Source organism: Schistocerca cancellata, chromosome 5 (assembly GCF_023864275.1).
Source record: "Schistocerca cancellata isolate TAMUIC-IGC-003103 chromosome 5, iqSchCanc2.1, whole genome shotgun sequence".
NCBI classification, from domain to species: Eukaryota; Metazoa; Arthropoda; class Insecta; order Orthoptera; family Acrididae; genus Schistocerca; species Schistocerca cancellata.
The window spans coordinates 420,088,717-420,103,850 of record NC_064630.1 but is presented as its reverse complement, the minus strand read 5'-3'; the positions used below and the strand labels follow the sequence as shown (position 1 = coordinate 420,103,850).

At 43.2% G+C, this 15,134-nt stretch overlaps 1 protein-coding gene across 1 annotated transcript in view; it reads left to right on the top strand.

Moving 5' to 3' along the window:
• The window catches only part of LOC126187556 (U2 small nuclear ribonucleoprotein auxiliary factor 35 kDa subunit-related protein 2), a 70,079-nt gene that overhangs the window by 42,918 nt on the left and 12,027 nt on the right, over positions 1-15,134 (top strand). Inside the window, exon 9 of the mRNA XM_049928710.1 lies at positions 3,529-3,712. Within this exon, the coding sequence (XP_049784667.1) occupies positions 3,529-3,712 (184 nt within the window). The remainder of the gene's footprint in view (positions 1-3,528; positions 3,713-15,134) is intronic.

Sequence of the window (15,134 nt, the reverse complement as noted above, 5' to 3'; positions counted from 1 at the left end):
TTGCTGAATGAAATTACCTTTTAATGTTTGCTTCCAGTCTCTGGAAATACACTCAAACAACATAGCTATTCAAACATCACTAAATGTCATAACAGTGATGCTAAACAAGTTTAAAAATGCATCATGATGCAGAGCATCCAGTGTGATAAGTGTTAACTGCCGCTTGTATCTCTGTGTTACACTGAGCTACTTATACTATTATTTGTGGAGGCATTTTATAGTGTGTGTGTGTGTGTGTGTGTGTGTGTGTGTGTGAACACACATACATGCATGCACTGTAGCATCATCAGTCACATCTATACTCCAAAAATCACCATTTTGATTTGAAATTTTATGAGGATGTGCTATATAAATTAAACAGTGTAGAAAAATTGTGTCAACATGTTTTTTAACCCAAGGCGAAGAGCCAAAGTCCAACTTGACTTAAGTAATCTGTAGCCTTTTGCATTGTAGGAATGAAGCTTGATTTAACACTCTCATCTACTATAAGCAGAGTTTGTAGATGTCTTTTTATGTTACCAGATGTATTAATGTGTGTTACAATATTAGAATATTGCTCGTTAATTGTATTTATTCACATTTTAGAACCGTACATATATTTGTATGTTATGTTTCGTTTGTGTATCCAGTTATTTCTGTTCCATGTTCTGTATTACATGTCTCTTTATAATGTGACATATGATCGAAGGATGAAAAATAAATAAATATGGGATTAAATCCCTGTCTAGAATCACTATTTACATTTTTATTGTTTTTATATATCTTTGTAGAAGAATGTTATGATAGTTCCGCGAATAGGTTATATTTGTTGTGTCTAGACAAGACAGTCTAGACACAGGGTGAGGTTACCGAAAGGGCACGCGTCAACTCACACCGACTGGCGTGAAGTCTGGAACAGGATACGTAATTAATGTTATAAAGAAAAGTACGTATAGTCTGTTTACTTAACTTTAATGCATCCTTGTGGTACATCGCTATTGACGATACAAGTGAGACTTTCTCCAGATATGGTTAATGGCGCCTTGCTAGGTCGTAGTCATGGACTTAGCTGAAGGCTATTCTAACTGTCTCTCGGCAAATGAGAGAAAGGCTTCGTCAGTGTAGTCGCTAGCAAAGTCGTCGTACAACTAGGGCGAGTGCTAGTCCGTCTTTCTAGACCTGCCATGTGGTGGCGCTAGGTCTGCAAGTACTGACAGTGGCGACACGCGGGTCCGACATGTACTAATGGACCGCGGCCGATTTAAAGCTACCACCTAGCAAGTGTGGTGTCTGGCGGTGACACCACAATATTCTTCTCAGATCCTGCTGCAGCTGAGTTAGTGCTTCAGTTTGATGACCACCATATGTTGACAAGACATTTGACACTAACCTTCCTTGCAGTGTTAATCACTTGACCTATTTCAGATACGATTGTATCTTCTCAGTGCTCTTTGATACTATCTAGATATAATTTACTTCTCAAATGTATTAAAGACTTCTGTCAGTATTGTCCCATAGTTTCCATTTTATGTGCTTGTCTGGAATCTTACCTTGTGATTCAACAGTTCATGTGTCATTGTTACTTTTCAGTGTCCTTTTTAAATACAGACCAAGCAATGTGGTGCAATAATGAGGCATTGGATTCATTTTTGGGATTTCCATCCAGATTTAGGTTTTCATGATTTTGTTAACTTCCCTATGGCAAATGCTGGGATGACTCTTTCGAAAGGGCTCAGCTGATTTCCTTCTCACTTCAAGCATGTGCTTTGTCTCTGATGACCTTATCATTAACAGGCTTTAAATTCTAATCTCCTCTCCTTTTTTAAAGACACGATATTTTTAGCAGGCTTAAAGATCCTGTTCTGTATATGTTAATTGTTGATGTCATTTCCTCTGCTTTACTCATTACATGCCATGCTTTTAAAATACGTTCTCATTATTTGAGGAAAATGAGAGGTGTAAATCTCTGACTTCCAGTTGACGGCTTTATTGTGTAAGTTGTGTCCACTTCTCTTAGCCGTCTTATGTAGTCGTGAATCAGCCTCTCTGATCTGCAACCATGACCACATTTTAAGGTGCCAGTAAGCCACCTAAATCCCTAATATCGTCTGCTTATCCCAAACAAAACTACCTTATTACTAGTGGTTGCCCGGTTTGAAAGTCACTGCTATTTATATTATGTGCTATTGAGAATTCAGCAGTATTGTGCATGTGTAAAACTACCCTCATGAAAATTCTGACATATTTGTATGTTCAATTTTTCTATGTACCTTACCACACTCTAAAGTATTATTTTGTACTGACAGTCACTTTATTTCTTCTGGTGTACGAAATATAGGTATTAGTAAATACAAGGTATGTCCACAAAGTAAGTTTCGTTTGGTTATATAAAACAAATGTGTACAGATACAGAAAAAATATTTATTGTTAAAAAATCTACAACTGTTAAACAACATTTCTAGATAGCTTCCCAAATTTTGTAGGCAGTTGTCATAGCATGGCACAAGTTTTTGTATGCCTTCCTCATAGAAGGTTGCCACCTGTGTATTCCACCAGGTGGTTAAATCTTCTTTCAGCTCGTCATCATTGTTGAAGTGTTGACCACCAAGGACAGATTTTAGGTGTAAGAAGGGATGAAAGTTACTAGGAACGAGCTCCGGGCTGTACAGAGGATGATCAAAACGTGTCCCTGTGAAATTCCTGTAAGAGTTATTTGGTCACATTAATCGTGTGAGGTCGAGCATTATCGTGGAAAAACAACACCTTTTGACAGTAATCCTTGGCGCTTGTTCTGTATTGCAGGGCTCAATTTCTTAATGGTGTCGCAGTAACCATGTGCATTGGTTGTTTGGCCTCGTGGTAAGAAATCAATCAGCAAAATGCCTTTTCTGTCCCAAAAAACGGTGCACATGACTTTTCAAGGTGTCAAGATTTGCTTAGGCTTAACCTTCGTTTTCGAAATTCCAATTTTTCAGTAACAATTTCATGAATTAGTGCTCATGAGATTTGCAGAACTTCCATAGCAAGGGCACCAAGTGTAAACTTACGGTTGTGCTTAATCTTCTCTTCAGTTGTTGGAACCAGTTCATCAGTAACCACAGACGGGTGTTCACTTCATTCTTCATCGTACACTTGATCACATCCTTCATTGAACAGTCTGACCCATCTTCTAACCATTGAATCACTTATAGCATTTTGTCCATAAACCTCGCAGATTTGCCAATGAATTTCCTTTGGTTTAACTTTCTTCGCATTTAGAAAACGAATCACAGATCTGATTTCACACAAGCGGCATTTTCAATTACAGCTGACATTATAAAGAAGCACTACAAATCATACATAAGCAGCAGTGATCTCAAAATGGTGTACATATCTTCTCCTTGAGTCAGAGTAACTGTTGTGCATGCTCGGAACTGCGATCGTATGCTGTTGCGGATAGAAATAGAAATGGAACTTACTTTGTGGACTATCCTCATATTTCCAATTTCATGTAACTAATACATCTGTGATTTGGCACTGAAGGAATGTAACCATTTATTCTCATTGTAGGTTTATTCTTCAAAGGAAAGTGCCCAAAGGGTAGAAGTTGCAACTTCCTTCATGTATTTCGTAATCCTTCAAATCAGTTTGCATGGGCTGATAGAGACTTCCAACATTATAGGCAGAGGAAAAGACATCGCTCCAGATCAAGATCTCCATCAAGCTCTTTCAGTCCAAAGCACAATGGTCAAAGGTAATTAAATTAGTTTCCTTTTTTTCCATATTTTTGTAGGTGTGTGATCAAGATAACTCTTATACACCTGTGATTTGACTTTTTTGTTCTTACTGCCAAATATTCATTTGTTTGATGTAGCCTCTAAAACCATTTTTGAAGTCCTTGATTTTCTGTTATTTTGCATGAACCGCATGAAATCACCTGAGAATTGATATTTTCCATCAAACTTGTTACGTTGTTCATTCAGTGCAAGTTTTCACAGCCAATATTTGTGTCCTTGCCTTTTTTTTTTCTTTTTTTTAAATGGGCAACAGATGCAGACATAAATTTTCATAACTGTAAACTATCTAATGAATGAAGATTTGTCCGTACATTACATAACATGGATTTTTTAAATTGAGTTATAAAAGTTAGGCTATACTTTTGTTACAAGTTTCATGCAAGAGGCTAAGCATGCATTCTGGGGCATTCCAAAAGGATATAAGAAGTTAGAAAGTACCACTTTTGAAAAGAGAGAAAATAAATAATAATTATTTGCCTGTTGATTAAGGCATGCTAATCCTGTGTTTTCTTGCTGAATACTTTTATGAAACCTACCATAAATCTCTGCCAATTACAGTTCAGTAGTAAAAAACATCCTACCTTCAATCTGATTTTGTGAATGTCATTTACATGTTTGAGAGTTTGGCAGTTGACAGTCATGAGAGTGAACATACTGATCTGAAATTGTGTTTCTTGTCAGGCAGCAGAACTATTATAATGTCTCAAAAGTTTCTAGGAAGGAAGTTAGGGCACAGACAAAATTTACAAAATTGCTTTCCCAATTTAAAAGTAGTCAAATACTGCCCCCAGAATGCATACCGAGTAGCTTTTATTATGGAAAATTTTGATCATGTTTGACATTGACACAACAGTAGATGAATTAGTGGAACTCATAAGAAACTTTTACAAATTTTTTTGAAGTTTCAGTTTTCATAAATTATGATGGACATTTTGAAGCTTAAAGACATTACTGTGGATTCCTTACAAATGTGCTTTGTAATGCAAAGAGGTGCAACCATTGAATGTTTGCTGTGAGTTGAAGGAATAGACAGAAATGAATACAGAATTTTTGACTATGTCATCATAGGTGATAGATTTTGGCCTTGTGGCAATTGCTGAGAAATTAAGCTGTCATCTGGTCAAAACTACAGGAACGAAGATGGAGTGGATCCAGTCTGTGGTAAATCAAGTTGATGTTCTTGTTCCTGTAAAAAGCTAACAAATATGTGGCTCATATTCATGGCTTTGTGTTCAGTAGTACTATAATTAATCAACATTACTTCTGTCTGTCTTAATGGTTGCATAAGTGCAAGTCAATGAAAAGAAAATACCTACATTGTGTCAAATTATGGCAGTGGCTCCACCACCCATACAGTGTTCTTTATGTGCATGCAGCATTGATTTCATATAATGTTTGGCACAGTGTGAAAGTATCAAAGTGGTTTCTTGGGAACACAAGGTTACACCTTAGCCACATAAGTTGTTTCTGTCTTATAATGAAGAGATCAAGAAAGAAATATTTTAGAAAGAGGCATTTTCATAATATGAAAATTGTTGGAGCAAATTTACTGGTGGCAGTAAACATCATCGCTGTGGATAAATTTAAAAACTCTTTCCAGTGTTGGGTGAAATGTTACAATTGATGCATTGTTTGAGGGACATACTTCAAAGATGTTTTGAGTTCTGAGATACAGTCACAAATAGTGCTTAAGCAAATTATTATTTTCACTTTTGTGCATCATTTTTTATCTAAAACATTTTTTTGCCATAAAATGTAGTATAGGCAATTAGCGATAAACTTAACATTAAAGTTGGTGACCACAATGTAGATGAAATTCAGCAATTCTGGTAGCTTGGAAACAGAATAACACAAGATGGATGAAACAAGGAGAACTAAAAGAGTAATCTAGTACAAGCAAAGAAGGCATTCCTGGCCAAGAGAAGTCTGCTAGTATCAAATATTGGCCTTAATTTGAGGAAGCAATATCTGAGAATTTATGCAAGGAGCACAGAATTATATTGTAGTGAATCATAGAACTGTAGAAAAATCAGGAAAGAATAGAATTGAAGTGCTGGAGTAGAAGGATGTTGAAAGTTTGATGTATGTATAAGATGATGATTTGAAGTAGTTCTCCACAAAGTCATTGAAATGGGAATATTTGAAAACCACAGGCATGAAGAAGGGACAGGTAGATAGAATATGTGTTACGATGCCAGGGTATAATTTCTGTGGTACTAGAAGGATCTGTAGAGGGTAACAACAAATAATCAGCGAAGTATGGTACAAGTGCTACTCTGATATGAATAGGTTGCCACAGAGAGAAATTTTATCAGTCAGAAGAATGGTGATTTTAAAAACTGTGGCATTATAATACTTTAAGTAGCAGACACGTATGCTGATTAACATATGAAAAGTTAAAAGTACTGCTATTAACTTTCATAAATGTGAACAAGTGCTAACAGGTTCCCCAAATATTATTATTTATTTTCATGGCATGTAAATGCAAAGTGGCATAGTTCCTCTTAAGTTAAACACTTAACATGCAGTTACACTGTGCTCACAGACCTGTACTCAAGTAGTGACAAACTATAAAAGATCTAAACTGGCTCGTTGCTCCCCCTTATGTAGTTATACATCAGTTTGGGCTCCAAAATAATTGCTAAATGTTAATGGAATGATTTGCCTTTTGAATTTAGTGTAAATGATGTAAAAGAAACATCCAGCATTCCCCAAGAGAAAGTTACAGGTCCATTACATTTCACAGTACATGATGATGACCTAGGGGATAATATTTTAACTTTCATGAAACTTTTCATGGATTCAGAGAAATTGAAACACTAGAAAATTGTGGCTAAATGCAAGATGACCTGCAGAGGATCATTGCTTGGTGCTGGGATTGGCAATTGACCCTCAGCATAAGCAAGTATAAACTATTGAGCATAAACAGGCAGAAAGGCCCATTATTAAATGATTACATGATTTCAGAACAATTACTGGAAGCAGTCACATCCATAAAGCATCTAGGAGTATGCCTACTGAATGATTTAAAGTCAAATGACCACATAAAACTAATCACAGGTAAGGCAGATTCCTGACTGAAATTCATTGAAAGAATCCTCAGGAGTATAGTCCTCTCATAAGTGAGGTAACTTATAAAAACCTTGTTCGACCTATACTTGAATATTGCTCATCACTCTGGGATCTGTACCATATAGATTTAAGGAGGAAATAGGGAAGATCCAAAGAAGAGCAGCAGATTTTATTAAATGTTCATTTACCAAGTGCAAAAGCATCATGGAGGTGTTCAGCCGACTCCAGTGACAGACGCTGCAAGAAAGACATTCGAAATCACAGTGTGGTTTACTGTTAAAATTCTCAGAATATACACTCCTGGAAATTGAAATAAGAACACCGTGAATTCATTGTCCCAGGAAGGGGAAACTTTATTGACACATTCCTGGGGTCAGATACATCACATGATCACACTGACAGAACCACAGGCACATAGACACAGGCCACAGAGCATGCCCAATGTCGGCACTAGTACAGTGTATATCCACCTTTCGCAGCAATGCAGGCTGCTATTCTCCCATGGAGACGATCGTAGAGATGCTGGATGTAGTCCTGTGGAACGGCTTGCCATGCCATTTCCACCTGGCGCCTCAGTTGGACCAGCGTTCGTGCTGGACGTGCAGACCGCGTGAGACGACGCTTCATCCAGTCCCAAACATGCTCAATGGGGACAGATCCGGAGATCTTGCTGGCCAGGGTAGTTGACTTACACCTTCTAGAGCACGTTGGGTGGCATGGGATACATGCGGACGTGCATTGTCCTGTTGGAACAGCAAGTTCCCTTGCCGGTCTAGGAATGGTAGAACGATGGGTTCGATGACGGTTTGGATGTACCGTGCACTATTCAGTGTCCCCTCGACGATCACCAGTGGGTTTACGGCCAGTGTAGGAGATCGCTCCCCACACCATGATGCCGGGTGTTGGCCCTGTGTGCCTCGGTCGTATGCAGTCCTGATTTTGGCGCTCACCTGCATGGCGCCAAACACGCATACGACCATCATTGGCACCAAGGCAGAAGCGACTCTCATCGCTGAAGACGACACGTCTCCATTCGTCCCTCCATTCACGCCTGTCGCGACACCACTGGAGGCGGGCTGCACGATGTTGGGGCGTGAGCGGAAGACGGCCTAACGGTGTGCAGGACCGTAGCCCAGCTTCATGGAGACGGTTGCGAATGGTCCTCGCCGATACCCCAGGAGCAACAGTGTCCCTAATTTGCTGGGAAGTGGCGGTGCGGTCCCCTACGGCACTGCGTAGGATCCTACGGTCTTGGCGTGCATCCGTGCGTCGCTGCGGTCCGGTCCCAGGTCGACGGGCACGTGCACCTTCCGCCGACCACTGGCGACAACATCGATGTACTGTGGAGACCTCACGCCCCACGTGTTGAGCAATTCGGCGGTACGTCCACCCGGCCTCCCGCATGCCCACTATACGCCCTTGCTCAAAGTCGGTCAACTGCACATACGGTTCACGTCCACGCTGTCGCGGCATGCTACCAGTGTTAAAGACTGCGATGGAGCTCCGTATGCCACGGCAAACTGGCTGACACTGACGGCGGCGGTGCACAAATGCTGCGCAGCTAGCGCCATTCGACGGCCAACACCGCGGTTCCTGGTGTGTCCGCTGTGCCGTGCGTGTGATCATTGCTTGTACAGCCCTCTCGCAGTGTCCGGAGCAAGTATGGTGGGTCTGACACACCGGTGTCAATGTGTTCTTTTTTCCATTTCCAGGAGTGTATATTCGTGGAAGAGTCAGCTAATAGATTGCTTCCGTATACATGTATCTCACAAAAAGACCATGAAAGAAAAATTAGAGAGATTTGTGCTTGCATGGAGGTTTACCAACAATTGTTCTTGTTTGTGACTGGAACAGGAAAACGGGGGACAGTGGTACGTGAAGTACCCACCACCACACACTTGCAGAGTGGGGTTGTAGATATAGAAGTTAGGTTCAAAGTTAATTATTATGTTAGAGAGGCACCTCTCTTTGCTGTTCATTTCCAAAGATTCATCCTGTGTCCTAGATCACTAATAAGACTGGTGACAATGGATTTTTTTTCATAAAGGTAAAGGGTTTTGCTTGCGTATTTTTGGATGCTTATTTCAGGTAAAACACTTATAATGTTCAGTCACAGATAGGCACAACAACAAAACTATCACAAATAATAGCTTTCAGCCAGTAAGGCCTTCCTCAGAATTAGATGGCAAACACACACTCCCACAAACACAACTCACACACACACACACACACACACACACACACACACACGACTGCAGTCTCAGGTAGTTGAGGCCACATTCCAAGCAGCAGCACTGATGCAAGATGGGAGTGGCGACTGGGTGGGAGTAAGGAGGAGGCTGGCGCAGGGAGGGGGAGGAATAGTAGGGTAGGTGTGGTGGACAGTGACGTGTGTGACAGTGTGGAGGGACGAGGTGGAAAGAGGGTAGCGCAGCTATGTGCAGTCGGGAGATTAGGTAGAGGGAGCGGAGAGGTGGGAGGGAGGGGGGGGGGGGTTGATAGTGGGAAAGGTGAGAAGTAAACAGACTTTGTGCGATGATGGAGGAACAAGGGCTGTGTAGTGTTGGAATGGAAACAGAGAAGGGTCTGGATGGGAGAGGACAATGACTAACAAAGGTTGAAGCCAGGAGGGTTACGGGAATGTAGGATATATTGCAGGGAAGGGTCCCACCTGCACTGGTCAGAAAAGCTGGTGTTGGTGGGGAGGATCTATATGGCACAGGCTGTGAAGCGGTCATTGAAATGAAGGATGTCATGTTTGCAAGTGTGCTCAGCAGCAGGATGGTCCACTTGTTTCTTGGCCACAGTTTATCAGTGGCTGTTCATGCAGACAGACAGCTTGTTGGTTGTCATGCTCACATAGAATGCAGCACAGTGGTTACAGCTTAGCTTGTAAATCACATGACTGGTTTCACAGGTAGCCCTACCTTTGATGGGATAGATGATGTTTGTGACCGGACTGCAGTAGGTGGTGGTGGGAGGACGTATAGGACAGGTCTTGCATCTAGGTCTGTTACAGGGGTATGAGCCATGAGGTAAGGGGTTGGGAGCAGGCGTTGTGTAGGGATAGGCGAGCATATTGTGTAGGTTTGGTGGATGGTGGAATACCACTATGGGAGGGGTGGGAAGGGTAGTGGGCAGGAAATTTCTCATTTCGGGGCATGACGAGAGGTAGTCGAAACCCTAGCGGAGAATGTAATTCAGTTGCTCGAATCCTGGGTGGTACTGTGTAATTCAGTTGCTCGGATCCTGGGTGGTGCTGTATTACGGGAGAATGTCCCTCTGTGGCTGGACGGTGAGACCTTGTGAGATGGTGGGAGACTGGAAAGATATGGCACAGGAAATTTGTTTTTGTACAAGGTTGGGAGGAGAATTAACTGCAAAGACCTAAATTATGAGAATATACCGTAGTAAGAAACATGCTGCCTAACTTGAAAGTACTTGCATCAGGTGTTGTGAGTGAGGAACAGGGAGAAAGATTCCTTCAAGACATTAAACAAATGGAACAGAAGTACAATGACCATTCGGATGTCAACATGACAGTTGACTGCCACTGTATGCTGCACAGGGAGTGTCCTCAGACAGCACTCAGTAGAAAATGCAGTGAAGATTTGACAAGGTAAAGAAAGCCTTTGTTTCAGTCCTGAAATACATAATCCTTCATTTTAATGATAGGAGGGCAATGTTTTATTATGTTTTTTAATAAAGTTTTATATATATATATATATATATATATATATATATGAATATAATAGAGGGAAACGTTCCACGTGGGAAAAATATATTTAAAAAGAAAGATGATGAGACTTACCGAACAAAAGCGCTGGCAGGTCGATAGACACACAGACAAACACAAACATACACACAAAATCTAGCTTTCGCAACCAATGGTTGCCTCGTCAGGAAAGAGGGAAGGAGAGGGAAAGACACAAGGATTTGGGTTTTAAGGGAGAGGGTAAGGAGTCATTCCAATCCCGGGAGCGGAAAGACTTACCTTAGGGGGAAAAAAGGAGGGAAAAAAGGACAGGTATACACTCGCACACACACACATATCCATCCTCATATACACAGACACAAGCAGACATTTGTAAAGGCAAAGAGTTTGGGCAGAGATGTCAGTCGGGGCGGATGTACAAAGGCAAAGATGATGTTGAAAGACAGGTGAGGTACGAGCGGCGGCAAATTGAAATTAGAAATTAGCGGAGATTGAGGCCTGGCGGATAGCGAGAAGAGAGGATATGCTGAAGGGCAAGTTCCCATCTCCGGAGTTCTGACAGGTTGGTGTTAGTGGGAAGTATCCAGATAACCCGGACGGTGTAACACTGTGCCAAGATGTGCTGGCCGTGCACCAAGGCATGTTTAGCCACAGGGTGATCCTCATTACCAACAAACACTGTCTGCCTGTGTCCATTCATGCGAATGGACAGTTTGTTGCTGGTCATTCCCACATAGAACGCTTCACAGTGTAGGCAGGTCAGTTGGTAAATCACGTGGGTGCTTTCACACGTGGCTCTGCCTTTGATCGTGTACACCTTCCGGGTTACAGGACTGGAGTAGGTGGTGGTGGGAGGGTGCATGGGACAGGTTTTACACCGGGGGCGGTTACAGGGGTAGGAGCCAGAGGGTAGGGAAGGTGGTCTGGGGATTTCATAGGGATGAACTAAAAGGTTGCGAAGGTTAGGTGGACGGCGGAAAGACACTCTTGGTGGAGTGGGGAGGATTTCATGAAGGATGGATCTCATTTCAGGGCAGGATTTGAGGAAGTCGTATCCCTGCTGGAGAGCCACATTCAGAATCTGATCCAGTCCCGGAAAGTATCCTGTCACAAGTGGGGCACTTTTGGGGTTCTTCTGTGGAAGGTTCCGGGTTTGAGGAGATGAGGAAGTGGCTCTGGTTATTTGCTTGTGTACCAGGTCGGGAGGGTAGTTACGGGATGCAAAAGCTGTTTTCAGGTTGTTGGTGTAGTGGTTCAAGGATTCCGGACTGGAGCAGATTCGTTTGCCACGAAGACCTAGGCTGTAGGGAAGGGACCGTTTGATGTGGAACGGGTGGCAGCTGTCATAATGGAGGTACTGTTGCTTGTTGGTGGGTTTGATGTGGACGGACGTGTGAAGCTGGCCATTGGACAGGTGGAGGTCAACGTCAAGGAAAGTGGCATGGGATTTGGAGTGGGACCAGGTGAATCTGATGGAACCAAAGGAGTTGAGGTTGGTGAGGAAATTCTGGAGTTCTTCTTCACTGTGAGTCCAGATCATGAAAATGTCATCAATAAATCTGTACCAAACTTCGGGTTGGCAGGCCTGGGTAACCAAGAAGGCTTCCTCTAAGCGACCCATGAATAGGTTGGCATACGAGGGGGCCATCCTGGTACCCATGGCTGTTCCCTTTAATTGTTGGTATGTCTGGCCTTCAAAAGTGAAGAAGTTGTGGGTCAGGATGAAGCTGGCTAAGGTAATGAGGAAAGAGGTTTTAGGTAGGGCGGCAGGTGATCGGCGTGAAAGGAAGTGCTCCATCGCAGCGAGGCCCTGGACGTGCGGAATATTTGTGTATAAGGAAGTGGCATCAATGGTTACAAGGATGGTTTCCGGGGGTAACAGACTGGGTAGGGATTCCAGGCGTTCGAGAAAGTGGTTGGTGTCTTTGATGAAGGATGGGAGACTGCAGGTAATGGGTTGAAGGTGTTGATCTACGTAGGCAGAGATGCGTTCGGTGGGGGCTTGGTAACCAGCTACAATGGGACGGCCGGGATGATTGGGTTTGTGAATTTTGGGAAGAAGGTAGAAGGTAGGGGTGCGGGGTGTTGGTGGGGTCAGGAGGTTGATGGAGTCGGGTGAAAGGTTTTGTAGGGGGCCTAAGGTTCTGAGGATTCCTTGAAGCTCCGCCTGGACATCAGGAATGGGATTGCCTTGGCAAACTTTGTAAGTAGTGTTGTCTGAAAGCTGACGCAGTCCCTCAGTCACATACTCCCGACGATCAAGTACCACAGTTGTGGAACCCTTGTCAGCCGGAAGAATGACGATGGATCGGTCAGCCTTCAGATCACGGATAGCCTGGGCTTCAGCAGTGGTGATGTTGGGAGTAGGATTAAGGTTTTTTAAGAAGGATTGAGAGGCAAGGCTGGAAGTCAGAAATTCCTGGAAGGTTAGGAGAGGGTGATTTTGAGGAAGAGGAGGTGGGTCCCGCTGTGACGGAGGACGGAACTGTTCCAGGCATGGTTCAATTTGGATAGTGTCTTGGGGAGTTGGATCATTAGGAGTAGGATTAGGATCATTTTTCTTCGTGGCAAAGTGATATTTCCAGCAGAGAGTACGGGTGTAGGACAGTAAATCTTTGACGAGGGCTGTTTGGTTAAATCTGGGAGTGGGGCTGAAGGTGAGGCCTTTGGATAGGACAGAGGTTTCGGATTGGGAGAGAGGTTTGGAGGAAAGGTTAACTACTGAATTGGGGTGTTGTGGTTCCAGATTGCGTTGATTGGAATTTTGAGGTTTTGGAGGGAGTGGAGCTGGAAGTGGGAGATTGAGTAGATGGGAGAGACTGGGTTTGTGTGCAATGAGAGGAGGTTGAGGTTTGCTGGAAAGGTTGTGAAGGGTGAGTGAGTTGCCTTTCCGGAGGTGGGAAACCAGGAGATTGGATAGTTTTTTAAGGTGGAGGGTGGCATGCTTTTCTAATTTGCGGTTGGCCTGTAGGAGGATGCTCTGAACAACCGGTGTGGATGTGGGTGAGGAAAGATTGAGGACTTTTATTAGGGACAGGAGTTGATGGGTGTGTTGATTGGCTGAGTGGATGTGCAGGTGAAGGATTAGGTGGGTGAGGGCAATGGATTGTTCAGTTTGGAACTGGTATAGGGACTGATGGAAAGAAGGGTTGCAGCCAGAGATGGGAACTTTAAGTGTGAGGCCTTTGGGGGTGATGCCAAATGTCAGACAAGCCTGAGAAAATAAAATATGGGAGTGTAATCTGGCTAGGGCGAAGGCATGTTTGCGGAGGGAATGTAAATAAAACTTAATGGGGTCGTTGTGGAGGTGTTGTGAGGGTGACATGGTCCTAGAAGGTGGAAAGTGGAACACGAGGCTGAAATGAAAATGAAAATAAATATAAAAATCTGGTGTGAAAAAAGGCGAAAAAGGGTTGGTTAGAGCTGGGCTGTTGATCCTGTGGTGAACTTGTGTAGGTAGAAAATGATGTGCATGAAGGTTAGGTGGTTGTGTTGCCGCCAAAACACGTTAAAGGGTGAAGAAATGCGGGAGAATTTCGAAAAAACTACGTGAGGATGTATTAAAAGGGTGGTTTGGTGGTGACAGATTATGGAAATGAAGCTAACAATTGTCTGATGAAGAAATAATGACGTTAAAACCTGTGGGAAGCGGCTAGAAATGATCGATGATGTGAGAAAAACGGAAATGGAAATAAAGCAAAAGATATTAAAACTAGCCGAAAAGGTTGTTAAATAGCTGAAAGGAACTGTTTGTGAAATGGAAACGGTGGATTTTATAGCAGCGGTGGTGTTGAAAGCGGAAAAAAAAAAAATTTTTTGTTTGGAAGTGGAACTGATGGAAAGAAGGGTTGCAGCCAGAGATGGGAACTTTAAGTGTGAGGCCTTTGGGGGTGATGCCAAATGTCAGACAAGCCTGAGAAAATAAAATATGGGAGTGTAATCTGGCTAGGGCGAAGGCATGTTTGCGGAGGGAATGTAAATAAAACTTAATGGGGTCGTTGTGGAGGTGTTGTGAGGGTGACATGGTCCTAGAAGGTGGAAAGTGGAAAGTGGAACACCTTCGCAACCTTTTAGTTCATCCCTATGAAATCCCCAGACCACCTTCCCTACCCTCTGGCTCCTACCCCTGTAACCGCCCCCGGTGTAAAACCTGTCCCATGCACCCTCCCACCACCACCTACTCCAGTCCTGTAACCCGGAAGGTGTACACGATCAAAGGCAGAGCCACGTGTGAAAGCACCCACGTGATTTACCAACTGACCTGCCTACACTGTGAAGCGTTCTATGTGGGAATGACCAGCAACAAACTGTCCATTCGCATGAATGGACACAGGCAGACAGTGTTTGTTGGTAATGAGGATCACCCTGTGGCTAAACATGCCTTGGTGCACGGCCAGCACATCTTGGCACAGTGTTACACCGTCCGGGTTATCTGGATACTTCCCACTAACACCAACCTGTCAGAACTCCGGAGATGGGAACTTGCCCTTCAGCATATCCTCTCTTCTCGCTATCCGCCAGGCCTCAATCTCCGCTAATTTCTAATTTCAATTTGCCGCCGCTCGTACCTCACCTGTCTTTCAACATCATCT